The sequence below is a fragment of the Xiphias gladius genome, chromosome 6 (genome assembly GCF_016859285.1).
Source record: "Xiphias gladius isolate SHS-SW01 ecotype Sanya breed wild chromosome 6, ASM1685928v1, whole genome shotgun sequence".
In the NCBI taxonomy this organism is placed as follows: domain Eukaryota; kingdom Metazoa; phylum Chordata; class Actinopteri; order Istiophoriformes; family Xiphiidae; genus Xiphias; species Xiphias gladius.
In genome coordinates, this window is record NC_053405.1 from 9,454,281 (window position 1) to 9,472,751 (window position 18,471).

At 39.4% G+C, this 18,471-nt stretch overlaps 1 protein-coding gene across 4 annotated transcripts in view; it reads left to right on the forward strand.

Annotated features, from left to right (window-relative positions):
* The window catches only part of acsbg2 (acyl-CoA synthetase bubblegum family member 2), a 29,021-nt gene extending 21,045 nt beyond the window's left edge, over window positions 1–7,976 (forward strand). For all 4 annotated transcript variants that reach the window (XM_040128577.1, XM_040128575.1, XM_040128573.1 and 1 more), the window contains exons 9-15: window positions 387–563; window positions 1,640–1,821; window positions 2,781–3,023; window positions 3,138–3,355; window positions 3,491–3,630; window positions 4,830–5,076; window positions 6,153–7,976. In XM_040128577.1, coding sequence (XP_039984511.1) covers window positions 387–563; window positions 1,640–1,821; window positions 2,781–3,023; window positions 3,138–3,355; window positions 3,491–3,630; window positions 4,830–5,076; window positions 6,153–6,271 — 1,326 coding nt within the window. In that variant the 3' untranslated portion in view covers window positions 6,272–7,976. The remainder of the gene's footprint in view (window positions 1–386; window positions 564–1,639; window positions 1,822–2,780; window positions 3,024–3,137; window positions 3,356–3,490; window positions 3,631–4,829; window positions 5,077–6,152) is intronic.
* Window positions 7,977–18,471: the final 10,495 nt, after the last annotated feature.

The window sequence follows — 18,471 nt, forward strand, 5'->3', positions numbered from 1 at the left end:
AGTCACAGAGGATGTTTTTCTATGTATTTAGCACTTTTGATACTGTAAGTATGTTTTGCTGATAATACTTATGTACATTTACTTTAGTAGAATTTTAAATGCAGGACTTTTACTTGCGATGGAGTATTTTTACACTCTTGTATTGGTACTTTTACTTAAGTAAAGGATCTGAATACTTCCTCCACCACTGCTCGTCAACTTGGCACCAAACTGATCAGTAGAAACTTGTTTTCACCTGTCAGAGTTCACTTATAGAGGTATAAATAACTGGGGTCTCATACTGTATATTCACCTTTCTTTCTGTGCCTTGTCTCCATGTGACCTCCCATACGTAAAACGATTAGGATTCATCCTGTTGACTGCATTCCCCTCTTCTTCCCCCTCAGCTAACATGGACCGCGCTCGCCACCAGCCGTCATGTGCGCCTGACAAATGCCACCCAGGCTCAGGAGTCCGTGGTCAGCTACCTGCCGCTCAGCCACATCGCCGCTCAGATGGTGGACATCTGGGTCACCATGAGGGTCGGAGGGGCGACCTACTTCGCTCAGCCAGATGCCCTCAAGGTGAGATACGACATTTGTGTTTTATAGGTGGTGAAAAGTAAGCAAACACGTGGACACAAGACATACGCTGAGCTGTCACATTATTAGGTACTCCTGTACAATCCAAAACAACTGTTCTGCCGTTACGTCGACTTTTAAGAGGCCTATAATGATCAGTTTTTGTTCACAAAAATGTATTTACTGCAGAGAATCAAGATAAATATTCAATTCTGCGTTCCTCAACATTATTTTTCGTGGATGGAAAGAGAGACGATTTGAAATGAAACTAAATGAAAAGCAGCACATCAGCAGCTGTGACAATGACACTCATTGAAGCAGCGTATCTTTGATTCATTTAGATAATTGTAATACTAATCATTTGTAATAGTGAATTATTTTTTCTATAGCACACAAGGAGATACAGCCCAGAGTGCTTCAAAAAGACAAGATTACAAACAATAAGCAAGGAACTAAAACAAACACAAGGGAATTTTAATGTTTAACAATAAAAAATAGAAACGAATAAAATAGCAAAGAGTGAGAAAGATAAAAATAAAAACTGAGGTCATCAAGGATGGTATTCTATAGGTGAGGGTAATAAAAAGAGAGGTCCACTGCTTGGTCATGAATCAGTCCCTCATCAAAAACATACCTCCTTGTGCATCTTCCATCATGTGTCCTTTCATGGGAATTACAAGCTTTAATCTCTGGTGTATGCTGAACTGCTGACTCTTAGGGACTTTTATTTCTTTGGGCTTTTCTTTAAATCATCATCACCACCCCTACACCTCCATTAACACAAGTTAAGTTTGTAACAAAGTGATTAGAGGCAGATTACCAAGTGTTCCAGTAAAAATATCCTGAGGGGAGATACACATGAACAAACAGAAAAGGCTTCTTCTTTGTTTGTTTGTTTGTTTGTTTTTTCCAAAGCATATTTTCATGCAATGTCTTTTCAAGATCACTGAATCACGTCGCGGTAGCAGATTTAAATTTTTCCACTCATTTTCTTCCCACGCGAGCCACAAACTGCACCTGGCTTTGTGTATGAAATAAACGCTTCCGGTTGTAATAGCATTTTACCTTTCTGTTATTAGGGCTCTCTGGTAAACACCTTGAAGGAGGTGCGCCCCACAGCCTTCATGGGCGTCCCTCGTGTCTGGGAAAAGATGCAAGAGAAGATGAAATCTGTCGGAGCAAAGTCTTCGACTGTGCGCAGGAAAGTGGCTGCCTGGGCCAAAGATGTCGGTCTGCAGACTAATCTCACCAAGATGAACCAGTATGTGCATGTTATGAAATTGCAGCTTCATTTAGACAGGATTGAACCACTTCTTCAAGGGTGGGGAGTTCCTGGTTCCAGACTTTTGCTTTCTTTTCACTGAACGGTTTTTTTGTTAACGCTTTATTCTATGACTCCTGTATTTTCCAGCTAACTTCCTGGAAACTTTCCAAATAATTTCCAAAGAAAAATTAGCTGGTATTTAGCTGTAAGTTACAAGGTACCTGCTCGTTATTTGTTTAAGAAAAACAACTGGGAAATTATGTAGTTTGTAAGTGAAAAATAGTTCATACAAAGACATCAGTGTCCATCAGAGTCTCCTAGAAAGATTTAACAAAAATTATTAATTGGGTAGTTGTTTTTTTTTCCAACTGCTGAGTTAGTGAAATTTTATAGCACGGATTTAGTTTTATTTGTTGGTCATCATCATCAGTTTGAAAACACAAAACTAAATCATTTCAATTGCAGCTGAAAACTACAGGTAAACATCAAAGTCACGAGGAATTTGTTTTTCTTTCTATGAACTTCTGTTGGATACCGACATCTGTTTGTGAACTACTTTTCACGTACCTTTGACATAATTTACTAGTTTTTCTCAAAAATTTTAATATATATATTTATGAAGTGGGTACTTAATAACTCTAGCAACTAACATTTCCTCCATTTCCCTTTTTAATTAGTACCAAATTGCGCAGGTCTTTCTTGGAAATATCCCACTAATTTAACAGCTAAAAACCGGCTAATTTGTAGGAAATTATGAGAAATGTTCCCAGGAAGTTAGCTGGAGAATACGGGACCCTTAAAAATAAAGTGTCATCTCTTACCTGAGACTTAAAATGTGTGTATGATATCGTGCATCTCATTTACCATCTCTTTGACACTTGATATTTTTGAATCTGATCAAGTCTTGACACACACACTCATCCTGGCTATTTGGGGTTTTTTTTGTCTCTCCTAAGAAGCGGAGCAGTTGGCCGCACACCGTTCCGCTATCACATAGCCAAAAAGCTCGTGTTCAAGAAGGTGCGTAAGGCCCTTGGCTTGGACCGCTGCAACAAGTGCTACACAGGCGCCGCGCCCATCACCAAAGACACCCTGGAGTTCTTCCTCAGCCTGGATATTCCACTGTACGAACTGTACGGCATGAGTGAGAGCACGGGACCTCACACCATCTCCCTCCCTGACGCCTTCAAGCTCACCAGGTACATTTTTCCTTTTCACATCAATTCAATGAGGGCGAATTTCCTTGCATTGACAAATCAGAGCCAGTTGAAAACACGTGCTTGGCAATGGTGAAAAATGTTTTTGTCCTGCAGCTGTGGTAAAGAGATCCCAGGGTGCAAGACGAAGCTGCACAACCCAGACGAGGAGGGAAACGGCGAGATCTGCTTCTGGGGTCGCCACGTCTTCATGGGTTACCTCAACATGCCTGAGAAGACTGAGGAGGCTCTGGATGCAGAGGGCTGGCTGCACTCAGGTGACCTGGGCAAACACGACCAGAACGGATTCCTCTTCATCACCGGAAGAATTAAAGGTACTTGTATTCCCCGTAGAGCTAGCTCACACTCGGGCAGGTGTATTCGTACCAGATTTAGGAGAGAGGCTTCCGGTTCAGCGGTGTAGATTCTCATCACAGCCACAACCCTAAGTGTCTGTGTTTTGGTTTTAGAGCTGATCATCACAGCAGGAGGAGAGAACATCCCTCCCGTTCCCATTGAGGATGCGGTGAAAGAGGCCGTGCCGCTCATTAGCAACGCCATGCTGATCGGAGACAAGAGGAAGTTTCTGTCCATGCTGCTCACCGTTAAGGTAAAGAACCTGGGACCTGGACCTGGTCAAAACAGACACGCGGCTGTTTGTCCGCTTTAATCGCAGATTAAGCGGAGGGCAGCGGGGGAGGGTAATGAAGGAAGTATTCACATTCTTTACTAGAGAGTAAAAGTAGCAATAGTACACTGTAAAATTACTAAATTGTAATTAAGTCTTGAAAATATTACTGAAGTAAAAGTACTCAAGTATTATCAGTAAAGTGTACTTAAAGTATCCAACTGTTTATAGGACTGTTAGTAATTTTAATTATGGATTAATTTGCAGATTTTCTAGATTCATCAAATAATTGTTTGGTCCGTTTAAAGGCCAAAGCAGTGAAAAATGCCTGTAGGGGACGTCCTTGCATTGTTTGATTTGTCCGACTAATAGTCCAAACCTCAAATTACAGTGAGTTGAATCATTTTAAGACACGGAGAAGCAACAAATTCTCACATTTTAAAAAGGCAAAAACCATGAAATGTTTCGAATTTTTGCATGAAAATAACTTCAAAATTGTTCCCAATTACTTTCCTGGCGATTAATAATTGAACTAATTATTTAAATTCTTATTGTATGTAATGTTGGTTAGTTTAATCTATAACAATGCATCATATTTTGTGAGCTCTTCATATGTTTTGTATGTGAAATTTTAAATTTGTAAAGTAGCGATTAGATGTCATAATTATAGGCTTATCAAAAAGCACAACATTTGCCTCAGCTGTAGCGGAGCAGAAGAGCCTCAGATTTATACTCGAGTAAATGCGCTTCGTTACATTGCACCGCTCTAGAAAGAGGAGGATCGGGCTGTTTGAACAGAGGGAAGGGTATCAGATGGAGACTGAAGATGTAACACTGTATCTGAGACATGCAAACACGACTGGCTCTGAGCCTTGTAAACACCCGATCTTTATACCTTTTTTATCTAATCGCAGAGCTCATGTGTCTGTCATCTCTGACAATGCAGCAAGAAGAGATTTGCATCAGCAGTAAAAAAGCAAAGGGCGGTTTTCCTTAGACATATGAGTTCAGACACTGCCATCTAGTGGGCTTTGATTGCAGAAGCATGTAAAGTGATCCTACTTGCCCCAAATAAATAAATAAAAATAGTATTAATACTTGAAACTGCATGAACAAGAAAATTATAATATCAATGAAAATTTAACTCAATAAAAATGAAACTAACATTTTTGTCTCTCCAGTGCCAGGTGAACGCTGATTCAGGTGACCCAGAGGACGAGCTGTCGCCAGACGCCGTGGAGTTCTGCAGGAAGCTGGGCAGCAACGCCACACGCGTTTCTGAGATCGCGGGTGGCCGAGACCGGGCGATCCAGGCCGCCATCCAGGAGGGGATCAACAGAGTCAACGAGAAGGCAACCTCCAACGCTCAGCGCATCCAGAAGTGGATTGTTCTGGGTCGGGACTTCTCCGTTGGTGGAGGGGAGCTGGGTGAGTGGGACGGGAACGCAAAGGGCGCTGGGTAGAGGATCTTTATTTTACAGGGAGTTCGATCTTCAGAGTGCAATGGCTCCTGCGGCTACATACATCTTCAGCCTAGAAAGTGTGGATTTCGTGGTGGAGACGCAAATGCTTGATATTGCCGTTTATCTGCCATTATTTGCTGACAGAGCAGCATTTAACTCCCATCCTTTTTTGCTTGTGACGCCTTAATACAAAGTAATTTTTACCTGTGATCCCCTCTTCAAATGCTGAATGTCTTTTGCAGACTGTTTAATTTTAATACTATTTTACAGTATTCAAATGTATATAGTCATCTTGTTAGATTTCTGTCGTGACCCCAAGGTTTGAAACCACTGATCTAATTCATCCCTTAATCAATATTTTTTCCCGCAAATTATGCATTTTGCTTCATTTATTGATTCACGACCAATGATATTTTTATAAGATTTTTACTTTCATTTTTCACTCATGTCCAAAATCCTACTTTTAGCAGTTTAAAAAAAGAAAAAATACGGGGTCAGATCTGCAAGTTAAGCGTCAGACACGATGACCCCTAGTGGCGTTTAGATTTCTACAGGACACAGTTACTGGGTTGAGACTTTGACCATATTCATGTTGTATGGGATAAATGGCAGAAAGGGGAAAGATTGTATCTATTAAACTGCCTTTAATTACATTGAACGATGGACTTTGGCTAATGTAACGCATCTGTGTTTGTTCCATAGTAAGCACCAAGTCAGATATCGGTGCTGTTTCCCAGTAATAAAATTACGACTTGGACATTGACGTGAACTCAGTGGAAACTCCTAATTACAAAAACACTGATATGACATGAATGCAGCTCAAAACGACAGCTTCTAAGGGCACACCAATTAGGTTTAGAGACCATGTCTTGTTTTTTTTGCTTTTTTTAATCCAGACAACACAGGTTTTAGCCTTAAAGTGCAGTCAAGGTAAAAGGGGAGCAGCGGCGGCGATATGTTGCTTAGCCGGGTTTGTTTCGGTGGTTAAACAAATACAAAAAGCAAGTGCTTAATGGTGTGGATTCTTTGCTTGTTCCACAGGTCCTACCATGAAGCTGAAGCGTCCGGTGGTGGTGAAGATGTACAAGGAGCAGATTGAGAACTTTTATAAGGAGCTGGCGACTCCGACGACTCCCGACAACCCGCTGCCTCCCAAATAGAGCTCCTGCTCCTCCTGCAGAGATATCCAGACTGTCTGTTACTTGCAGACACACTCCACCTCATTCATGCAACCTCTCCCTCTCGCCTTTTTTTTTTTTCCCCCTTTTTTTTTCCTTTTTTTTCCCCTCCCTCTTGTATAAATGTTTTGATTGCCTTAAGTTTTGGTCGTTCTGTCTTTGTTTACATTTGTGGTTGTTGTACAAAGAGAATTGAGAAGAAGCCATTCTAAAAGAGCTTTGATTTTTGAAGATTCAATAAGCTAAATTCAACTATTTATTTGTATTACTGGGATGAGCAGTAATATCCAATGGATGAAGTGGCAGCAGCTGTATGTAAGAAGAGTTTATTGTGCTTGTAAAATTTGATTTAAAAAAAAAAAAAAAAAAGTTACAGGATGTTTTGAAGGAGTTATGTGTTTTTAAACATGTTTTTCTGTATTTATTTTCAGTTTGCCAAAGTTTACATGGGCCAAAAGAGCTTCAAATGAAGAAACATTTCTAGAAAATGCTAAAATAATAGGAAATTCAGCAACCATATCAAATGTTTATTGGCCTTTTACATGTACTCATTGGTTTTTTTTCTCTAGTCTTTGTTTTGTCTGCCTGGACTTAAAGAAAATCATCTTTTTGCACGAGTTCAAAAAGTCAGAGTTTTTCCTCTGACAGGCAGATGCAGTTGTAGACATGAATTGAAATTTATCTCACAACTAAGCATCCAAATGGTTTTTTTCATGCTGTAAAAACTTGTCATTTAAGCCATATATTTTGCTTTTTGTCGTTGTAAAGTCAAACTGCTGTGTGTGCCGACTCATTACAGCCTACACACCTGCCTGGTCCTGTGGAAATGTTTTCTAAGCAGTCCTCCTGTGTGTAGACCCCGCTGTGATTTTGTGGATTATATATTGTAAATATCTTTTGCCTACATCATCTGCATCCTCTCGCTTGTTTTCATTGATCTTTCAGCCAGGGGATTTCAAATTTTTTTTTTGCACTCGCACGCTGATGAAGTGTAACAGGAATGGAAAATGTACATAAATTAGATGATAGGTTTATGGAAAAAGGCAAATATATCAGCTGCATTAAACTTCCCTTAATGGTCTGTTGCCATACCTTATGCATCAAATATATAAATGTTCAAATGCCCAAGGTTTTAACACAGTGACCACGTCTTTGGCCTACTTGAAGACATTTTAGACAGACTGAAGGAAGGCCAAGAGAGGTTACTGTCCTCCAAAGAGCTGATTCATGTACAGGTATATGAAGTAACTGTATATAAGCATATCACAGGTATTTGTAGCACCGATGGTTTAAAATGATGAGTTTGATGGTTATCGTTCACTCAACGCAATTAAAGTTCAGGGTAAGCAAAGCAGCAACGTCGGCATGTGTATAAACTTAATTAAGGAAATGACGGTGATTCGGTGTGCCTGGGTGAGTGAGTTTCTTGCCATTTTGATTTCTTTCAGCTACATACATAAATGAGAAGTTGGAACAGTTTGACAGCCTGTAACATAAGGGTTTGGTATCTGAAAAGTACAAAATGACTTACTTCAATGTACTTTGTAATTATTGGGGACTGTGTTGTTGAAATATTGTCACTCTGTGAAAGCCCATCCTCAAACAGTTCATTGAGAGCTAACAAGACCCCAGACGCCGGAAAATGATTTACCTGACCCTAAAGAGCTGTTTTTGTTTAAAAAAAAAATGTCAAGATGTCGAAAGATGGAAATATGCATCACACTGCTGGAGATAAGCAAAGCAGGCCTGTTTCTGTCTACAGAAATGTGAATGTCTGTGTGATCAGTAAAGGAATAAACAATTACGCTGATGTGTTTCTTTCTTGTAAGTGTCTGGCAGCCTATTTAACGTAAATGTCCAGGTTTAAAAAACAAGGCATATTGCAACTGTGGATTAAAAAAAAAAAAAAAAGGAAATGGTACAGTAAAGGTTAAATGTACACATAAATGCATGGAATGGCAAAGTGTTGCACAGTAAAATTACAGTATTATTAAATGTAAATATCAAAAGTAAAAGTTCTCCAGCAGAAGGAGTTATTGCAGTACATTGGATTATTATAACTGATATAGTTTTAAGTGGCTCTAGCTTGATCCTCAACAACATTGTAATACTCCTATTATTTGTCACAATTTGGTAGCTAATAGCCTCACCTTAAGTGGATGTAAACAGTAGGTATAGTGTTGCTGCAGATTCAGTAAAGCCCAATTTTTGAGGCCTATATTTGTTTATATTTTGGCAAAAATGGCACTAAAATAACTAAATAAAAATAAGACAAATTAGCCATTGGTGGCTCCTGTTTGCAATGTACCCACGCACGCACAGACAATCACTGGATTACTGCAATGACGAGGAAAGCAAGTTCTGATTTCTAAGATCTGTGGACGTTTCCGTATTTTTTTTGTGTGTGTGTATCAAGAGTTTAGATTTAACGCCCAAGCGAAGCAGCTTTAAAGTGATTCTAAGTTATTAACATCCTCGGAGAGGAGACAGCGCACTGGAGTAGGCTGTCTGAAGGCTAAGCAGCCTGCTCTGTGGCAGAGAAATTCTCATTGTCATCATTTTATCTGGGTTGTTAGACTATTATTGGGGTCACTGTGATCTACATTGTGTTCTGGGGTGTTTCCACTGTTGTTCACATTTCTACATTTGTTGTACAATTAATCACTATCAACAGGGAAATATTGAGGAGCAGCTAAAATAATAATAATAAAAAAATTATGACTTGAATTTTTAAAAAAACAAACAAACAACCCCCCCCCCCCACACACACACACACACACAAGCAGAGGTTGACCGAGTCAGCCTAAAGTAATTGGAGTAATGAACAGTTCAAATAAATTGTCAAAAGTAATGGATTGAGTGCATAGTTAGCTAAAAGCAATGAAGAAATATCTAAAAAACACGTAGCTATAAGTAATGATGGATGATTAAAATAGTTAGCTCGAAGTAATAGAGAAATAGTAATGGACAAACGGTTGAAATAGCCGAAAGTTAGAATGGATAATGGTTGAAATATGGCACTGTTGATGAAGGGGTACGGGTTCATCTGACGGAAAAAAAAAGTTTGGGAAACGCTGGACTACACGAATATTTTTGTCTGATAAAATAGTCACTGGGTCAGATTATAGAGCCCTCAATTCCTGTCGTGACTTGGTCTTGAGACGTGACAGACAAGAAGTGGGTCCCTGACCGGTCCCAGCTTGCCTTCTTTTCCCGAACTGCACGGCCTCGCCACGCACGTAGGTGCTCGGGCCCCACTTGAGGGAACAATATGAAGAAACGGTGGCGACGGAAGCGTTGATACTGGCCCTCTTGTGTTCGGAGAAGCCTGAAAACAGAGAGCCCGGACCCAACAAGTCAGGAGGGCAGTCGTCGTCCGCTTATGACAAGACGATCGGTCGTCGCGCTCATTTCCGTCCCGACGCGCTACGTCTGTCGCGTAGAGCGTCGGGACGTAGGGCGTCTGACGTAGGGCGATCTGATGACACAGTCCACCCACAGAACCGTTTCCCCGCTGAGTTTGTTTTCCGGTCTGAAATTTTTTTTTTATCTTCATTACACTTTTGTTCCTCGAAAAAATTGACAGCACAGGTTTAAACCCTTTCCTAAACCTTAAACGGAACCTAATGACAAAGTCCATTTTGTCTGTTTGATTACGATATAAAAATTAATTGATAAAAACTTGTCTTTTATTGCAATACAGCGCTACCACAGAACTAGAGCCACAGAACAGAACAAAGAACGGAGCCAACACGCAGGCAACTCCAGTAGTTGACCGTTTTTATTGCATTATAATAGAGTTATAATAGTTCATACTTTTTTTTTTCTGTCAAGCCACTTACCCGCTAAAATGACTGCTGGGTGTCCTTGCGTTTTCTACCACCAGATACAGTATTTAAAGACCTACAGGTCTTTTTCGCAGCAAATATTTTGACTGTCAAACTTGTGTGAAAAGGGAGCCTCCATTTATGTTATCAGTTGCATCTGTGCTGCTCCTGCTGTCACAAGTCAAAATGTCTCAACAGGACGTTGGCGCTTCTTTAAAGACAGGTGTGTTCAGCCATTTTTGGCCCATAGTAAGGCAAAAAAAAAAAAAGTATGTTGTCCCCTGCATCTGCCTTTTCCAATAAAGTAACAATTGAGAAAAAATTCTCAATGAATTTATGCGTATTTTACTCTATGTTGAGATTTTAGGCTAATCAGTAGTGGTCAAGATGTCACCAAACTGATCAAATTTTGGTTGTTTGGAAATTTAGGATATGCTAACATGAAAACTAGGATTAATATTGGAAAAAAAAAAAATCTTTTATCATCTATCATTGAGGCAGCAACTGAAATTATTTTCATTACCTACAAATCTGGTGATACCTTACTCAGTTAACGGATTCTCTTGCCTATGAAATGTCATAAAATTGTAAAAAAAAAAAAAAAAACCAAAACCCTCATATTTCCACAGAGGCCAATGTAACATCTGACAGTCTAAAACAGTCTAAAACCCAAAGACATTAATTTCTTCCATTCACCGGAGGCTAATAAAATCTGCAAATATTCACATTTGAGAACTAGAAAACACTGAATTTTGGGCATTTTTGTCTTTAAAAAATTATTTTGCACATTGTGGCCTTAGTTAAGCAATACATCTTCCACTGCTGCTGAAACTGAAGCAGCTAAATGGAATTCAGCCGTCATTAATTTCATTATTTAAACCTTTTGCTACTTTGACATGTCAAATCGTCTGCCGTGAAAAAGCCCTGTGCAGAGCCGAGTCACAGAGTACAATTTATTGATCTGCCTCTGCCAATAAACGTCCCTCCCTGTGGTGACATTTCCTCGATAGATGGTCAATGCATCATGAGCATTATTGCCCGGCCCACTGCTTGTCCTTTTAACCCTGCAGACTGCACTGACCATCCCATGAACCCTCCACACACAGCTACGACCGGGTCACGCAACGGTCAAGGATTGGGACACACTGGGACAACAGTACTTAATGACTTTATTAATAATATGATTTCAAAATAAAAAATAACATTAAAATAACATGTTTTGTCCTTGTTAACAACTTGCATCATATGGCCACATGGTGGCATTGTAATGCCAAGTTTTTACTTTTAAAAATACCAAATTGTTCTTCTGCCATCCAGTTCATTTGTTCTGCCCGTCGTTTGTAGTTTTGACCACATATATGGACACATCCCCAACCCCCCACTCCCTAGTTTAAAAAAAAAAAAAAAAAAAAAAAAGAAGTCCAACCTTTATAAATACAGGCAACCCTGTCCCCTTGTCACAGACACATTATGACGACCACTGACACAGGAAACACCCCATCCGCACATGCCCCCCCCAACCCCCTCCACATATTTTGCAACGAACCATTTGCTCTGTACTTCTGCTTTTTCCTCGTCCTCTTAAGATCCACACAGTAGATATTCTACTTTTGCTGTATTATACACTTATTATATATAATATAGTCGCAGCTGAAATGCTCCACTCCCACAGACCTGCTCATAGAGTTGCAAAGTGGAAGGACTGTTTTTCTCCATTCGGCATTGCCATTTTCAATTTTTACTTTCATTAACATCCTCAAAGTTGCTAAACATAGAAAACACAGGACTCTTCTGGATAATCTGTCATATAGGTTTATGATATGAATACCATTTTCAATTATTTTGACTTTGTTTCTGAGAAGTCACGTTTTATCCATCATTTTGACATAGTGGATGGCTCTGAAGAAGCAGCCAGTCAGAGTTGCAAGCCAGAACGGCAGCGAATTCAAAACAATTCGTTGTCACAATTGTTAACAAAACGTGGCAACATAGTTAGTGACAAAGAAATGAAAAGTGAACCGATTTAATCTGCAGAATTTTAAGAAAACGCCTCTTGGGAGTTGTAGTTACTATTTTCTAACGCAGTTGGTAATAGAGAACCTAAATGGAACTTGAACGTCTGGGTTTTGTTCCGGCTGTAAGAAAACTTCGTTCAAAATCCCAATGACATTTTTAACTACGCCACAAATCCAGCCTTGGAACCGACAGTATATCGTGTGGCTCACTTCATATGTTTAGACGTAGTTACCATTGTTTATTAATATTTTTTTTTGTTTGGGTGTTTGGCAACCTTTCCCATTTAGCATCAGTCCTAGACATTTGTGGGATAAACGTCACAGCTCAACAGAAGAAAGGAGTCCATGAGAGCATGTAATGAGAGCAGTGGTTTTTCCTGCGCTCAAAAAATAATCGCTGTTTAACTTTGTTAAAATTACAAAAGGTTTAAATTTCTTATAGCTACTGCAGTACAATATGAAGAGTAAACTCCAGGAATACATTTCCATTTTTCAGAAAGACTGATGAAAGAAAGGCTAAATGAGAGATTGCAGTGAGTTCCAGAAGCCAATGGAACAGGGCTAGCCTGGACGGGAGGGCATGACTTCAGCTTTCAGTTTCATGCAGATCCAAGCTGTGAAAGTGTTCCAACTGTGAGTCACATAACGTTCTCTGTGGGAAACATGAATGGCTCAAAACAGCTCTGCACAACTTTGCAACTCTATTGTTTCCTATTGATGTGTTTCTTCAGGCTCACGTTATCATAACACAATAAAACTATGCTAAGATGACACTTTTTTGTTTGGGTACAGACTTCTATTAATGAGTAGGAAAAAAAAACAAACAAACACTCAAATCATAACTGGACATGACACAGAAAATAAAAATTTTAGCTCAACAGTTTTCAGTTCCCTGAACCGAAGTGTGGACTCCTCATGTCCTCGTTCTGGTCCAGTTATTTGTACTGGAAGCAGAGGGTGATAAAGTTTAGCTCATCCAGCAAACATTTTCCAACACCTGCTTCTTGGTGTTCAGCTGTCATCAGAATCATGATATACAAAAACATACAGGGAACATCCCCATAACAACATTTTACGCCTAAAATAGATTCAATGGGCATGTTTGTGAATAATAGTGACCAAACATGCCAAAATAAAGACAATTAAATAAAAAATAAAAAAAATAAAAAATAAAAAATAAAAAAAAAGGTTGGCAAAGAAAAAAAAAAAAATCAATTCATATTGTATTGCATGTAAATATTGTATAAAATCCTTAAAAATACAGTTCAGGTAACTACTTAAGTACTGAAGTCATCACAGCCAAAAGTGCAGAGGTCCATAAATAAAACATTGACTGTGGGTAGACAGTGGGTCTTCTCTCGAGTCCCCATGTAATTCCCCCTCTCCACCACCACAAGGGACTGAATGAGTTCCTGGTCAAAGGTCAGAGTTCATGAACTAGGACTTAAAAAGTTCCCACATCGATGCAGAGAGAAGAGGACAGGGGGGAAAAGTTGGTTGTTTTTTTTTTGAAATTCTCTCTATCGCTGACAAACACACTCGCAGACGCACAAACGTCACTCACACAGTTGCAAAGTTCATTCAGTAATCAAGGGCTGAAGTTCTGTTGCCAGAGGCACACCTAGAGCAAATGAAAGGGAAGATGTGAGGACAGGAGGGGGGGGGGGGGGTTCACTGCAGGGCAAATAAGGCGGCAGGGATCCAGGTTCTCTTTTTTGTTATTTTCTGCACTCGTTTACAGTCAGGGCAGAGGGTGTGTGTACATGTTGCTTAGCCAGGCAGGCAACAGAAGAGGAGAGTGAAGTATTAAAGCTATCGAAGCGTCAGAATAAAAACACTGTCGGCAGGAAGAAAACTGAAGAGGAGGGGATTGAGGCAGGGAGAGAATCGTTCAGTGAAGGTCTGTACCACAGTGGGTTGGTGTGTGTGTGTGTGTGTGTTTCTGTGTGTGTTTGTGTGAAGCCTAAAGGGGCCACAGGAACTAACACACCAGGGGCCTGAAGCACAAAGCAAGTTCACCTCACTCTGGCTTTCTTTGAGCTTTCTGGCTTCACAAAACCTAACACTGGTAATCCTGGAGACCAGTCTCACAAAGCTGGTTTCTGACTCTGTTAACCCACAATTTATTTTACATTAAAGAAATGCAACACGAAGCCAATCACATACCACATCAACTGTCAAAACTGGGGCTGCAACTAATGACTATTTTCATTATTGATTAATACGCTGATTATTCTCTTTATTAAATCAATTGGTCTCAAAAATGGCAAAAAAAAAAAAATTTAAAAAAATTTAAATTACATTTTTTTTTTTTAAAAGCCCCAGACAATTTCCCAGAGCCCAAGCTGACATCTTCAACATGCTTGTTTTGACCAAGCAACAGTCCAAAGATTATCAGTTAACTATCACTTGAGACCGAGATAAGCAGCAAATCCTTTCATTTGAGAAGCTAGAACCAGAGAATTTGGGGTATTTTTGCTTGAAATATGACTGAAGCGACTGATCTGTTATAAAAAAAAGTTGCCGATTACTTTTCTTTCGAATCAGATAAATCGATCAATTGACTAATCGTTGCATCTCTGCAGCCTGTGACAATGCAGTCTCATGTGTCCTGATATTAAAAATAATGGACTACGCAGTGGAAACCACACTCTAAAATTTATTAGTAGCTAATTTTCAGTGTGGACATTGATTTTTAATAAAGATAGTACAGCGAGGATCTATTTTAATGTATGATCACAGACATTTTGAGTCTATAAGATAACTGTGATCCTAAATGTCCCTAAATGTTCTTCTGAGCTGCAGTAAAGGATCATTAATGCAAACCAGACTACACTGTACCAATCAAACTATTTTGGTGCAAATTCATCAACTATAATTGTTATTAATCATTGATACCTATGGCCATTTGCTTTGTATAAGATGCTAGAAGGACTTTTAAAGAGCGGGCAAATCTCGGGCGCCCCCGTTCTTTGGGGTTAAGATGCTGACGATCAGCATTTTATCAACTCCTCATGTCAAATTACAATCCTTTCGGACCTCTTATTAAATCTCACTCACTTTAGCTCTCATCTTTTGCATGTAACTAAAGTTATAAATAACTACAACTCAAAGATTCCATTTAGATCAGTGATCACCTGTTGTTGAGCGATAACCCGGAAATACTAGTTTTTGGTGGTAGTTACTAAATTAACATTAACATTAATTAAGCTAGCCTAATACATTTTCACAACATGTAGCTACAACCTGAAAATGAGCAGCAGAAAATCTGAAATGTTGATGTCGAGTGATATTGTTGTGCCACACTGAAATAACAGCAGAAAAACACTGATTTTTACTGATCCTGATTTCGCTACCACTACCACTTCTTTCAAGTAGTGTAGGTCCTGATTCATAACTATGAGGTTAATGAGTTCATATGATCAGGCAATATATAATTGCCTGATATTAACTGACTAATACAAAAAAAAAAATCTTATATTGGTCAGGCTGTACTCTCTACTGTCTCTCTAAACATTAAAAAAAAGAAAAAAAAAGAGAGTGGGTAACTGGTTTTGGTACAAACAGTAGTTAGCATGTAAAAACAAGTGAATCTACCAATGTGTGAACGTGTTGGTTTGTGCTCATTCTTACTAGTCCTTTATAGGTTTTGATCTAATCCTCTAAACTGATGCTTCTCTGGGTTCAGATATCTAACTTGGTTAAAGTGAGCCAGCTTTATGAGACCAGTCAGCCTGGGTTTAAGTTTTCTATCTAACCCACTATTCTTGCTTCATGCTGCAGGCCCCTGAGGAATACATTTTAAATATTTAGGGAAAGAAAACACATGGAGTGCTTTGCTTAGCTTATATTTCTGCCTACATGTCCTTTGTTTACACTGCTCAAGTGCTGCTAACTTGGTATCAAACGCTCCACCATTAGTTCAAATACTTCAAAACGCTTGAAGAGGGAACCCTGACCCTATTCAATGACAACCGTCTCACAAAACACACAACACCACTGAAAGCAACTGTTACTAGAGCTAATTAATGCAAGTAACTACCACACAGTCACCTGACGCTTCCTCTTAAGAACACTGAATCTAATCTCAGAAAGCAAGAACATAAAAACATGACCACCATCAATGAAAAAAAATAGTCGTCTCAAAATTTCTAGAGGGCTTGATTAACAGAAATATCACTGATAAAAGGACAACAGCCTACAAAGACACCGAAAAAGGAGAAGCAAGGATAAAAGCCGTTAAGACAATACTGGATATTCAGGCATCCCACTTAACGCTTGTTTCCCCGAGGGTTTTTTTTCTGGGCGGGCGGGGGGCGGGGGTGTTCAATCTGTGTGTCAATGGCTAACAGAGCGCATACCCCCCCTCACACTGCAAGTCGCAGAAAAAGGCACTAGAGTGGGGCTGTTGCTAGCCGTAGAAAAGTAAAAGCGATATACATTCATAGCTCACAGGTTATCTTAACCGCAGTCTGGGAATAAATACACAAAATGCACTTGTAGAAAAATAAAATGTAAAAAAGCGTGGCCCCTATTTCATTTTTCTTATTTTTGGATTCTGGGAGATAAGTATGGCTACTTTTTCACGGCTTTTTTTTTTTTTTTTTTTTTTTTTTTAAAACCCCCAACCTACCCTACCCTACCCTACCCACCACTTAGAAGGCAATTCAGGAGTGATCCTCCACTGCTCTGGCCACGAGCAGTCGAGCCCTTTCATGCACGCCAATATGGGAATAAGGGAGGAGGAGGAGGAGGGATGGAGAAGAGGAGGGATGGAGTGAGGGAGCTTCAGTGGGAAGGAAAGGGGGAGGGAGGGCTGTTGGTAGAAGGTCAAGGCTCAGCTTTCAGTGCGAGGAAGTACAGGGGGAAACTCAATGGAACATATGTTTTCAGATGTTCAGACAACAGAGATGCCTCATCGGAAACAGTGTTTCTCTCTCTCTCTCTCTCTCTCACACTTTCTCTCTCACACACACTCACACTCACACACACACCACAGTCTCAGTGTCTTCATGTACAGTGTTAAATATAAGGACCTGGGAGACAAACATGTGCATGAATCTGGCTACCACTTAACTTTAACCCCTCCCCCCCACGTCGCATTGAAAGCAATAAACATAATAAACACACTATAATGTAGTTGTTTGCAGTTGTAAAGACATTTTAAGTGTTTATTAATGTACAGTATCTGTTAGCAATTATAATTTTTTTTAATACTAGAGCCTCAATCATAAGTTGATCGACAGAAGATGAATTGTCAACTATCTGAATAATCAAAAATCCACAAAATTTCAACGCCTACTGTTTCCCCAATGTGAAGATTTGACCATTTTATCAGTACATTACATTTCATTATTGTAAACTAAATATGGAGTTTTTGGCTGTTGGTCAAACAAAAACCAGCTATTTAAAAGAAAATGATGATGTCCATTTTTCACTATTTTACAGACTAAACAATTAATCGATTCATTGAGCAAATAATCAGCAGCTCATCAAAAATGAAATAATCATCATTTGCAGCCCTAACGGTTACCTCAGCCCAGGAGGTTATGTGTGTTTGAAATTGGCCTTGGCAGAGTTCTGAGCTTTATTGAGCATATTTTCTAGTTACACCTGTGTATTCATAATCTGTTTCTTGTGGGTGCCCACAATAGGAGTCATAGTTGTTGACAAAATACCATGTAGGCCAAAATATACAACTATGTTTTATCTGGAAATTATGTTTGATAAGTGGGGTTTGTCCTTCGTTTGAGACATGTATGTGTAACACCAGATATTCTTCTTGGATAGAGTACTGCTTTAACACCAGTGATGAATTATGGGTTGTTTGCAGCCTTAATGTTACTAGAACAGCGAGAGTCTTCCAAGTCTGTTTACCGTGTCTGTTAAAAGTCATTCAGCACATAAAGTGTTTGGTTAGCCTTCCTGTCTCAGTTTTTGTAGGCTGTGTTTTACTGTGCTGAAATAAATTCATCACGAGTGAAAAGAACCAGGGAGAAAATCTGTCCAGCAGCCAAGAATTACCGCTTGTCACAGATGATGAGCAGTTAAGAGAGACAAAAAGAAAACAATTTTGGCCGCTTACAAGACCCTGACACAGGAAAGTGTGAGTATTTCAGTGATGTTCAGCATTATTGGTGTTATTTCATGTTTCACTTTTTCCAGACAAAAAAGCTTCAAGGATGAGGACTCTTTCCCAACTGGACTAGCGTACATGAATAAACACTTATACCAACTTACAACTACATTATAGTGTGTTATAAACCATTTATTTAATGTTCATATAGTGCTTATAAGTGCTGAACGGGGGCGTTAAAATAAAGTCTTACGTGAATGTGTA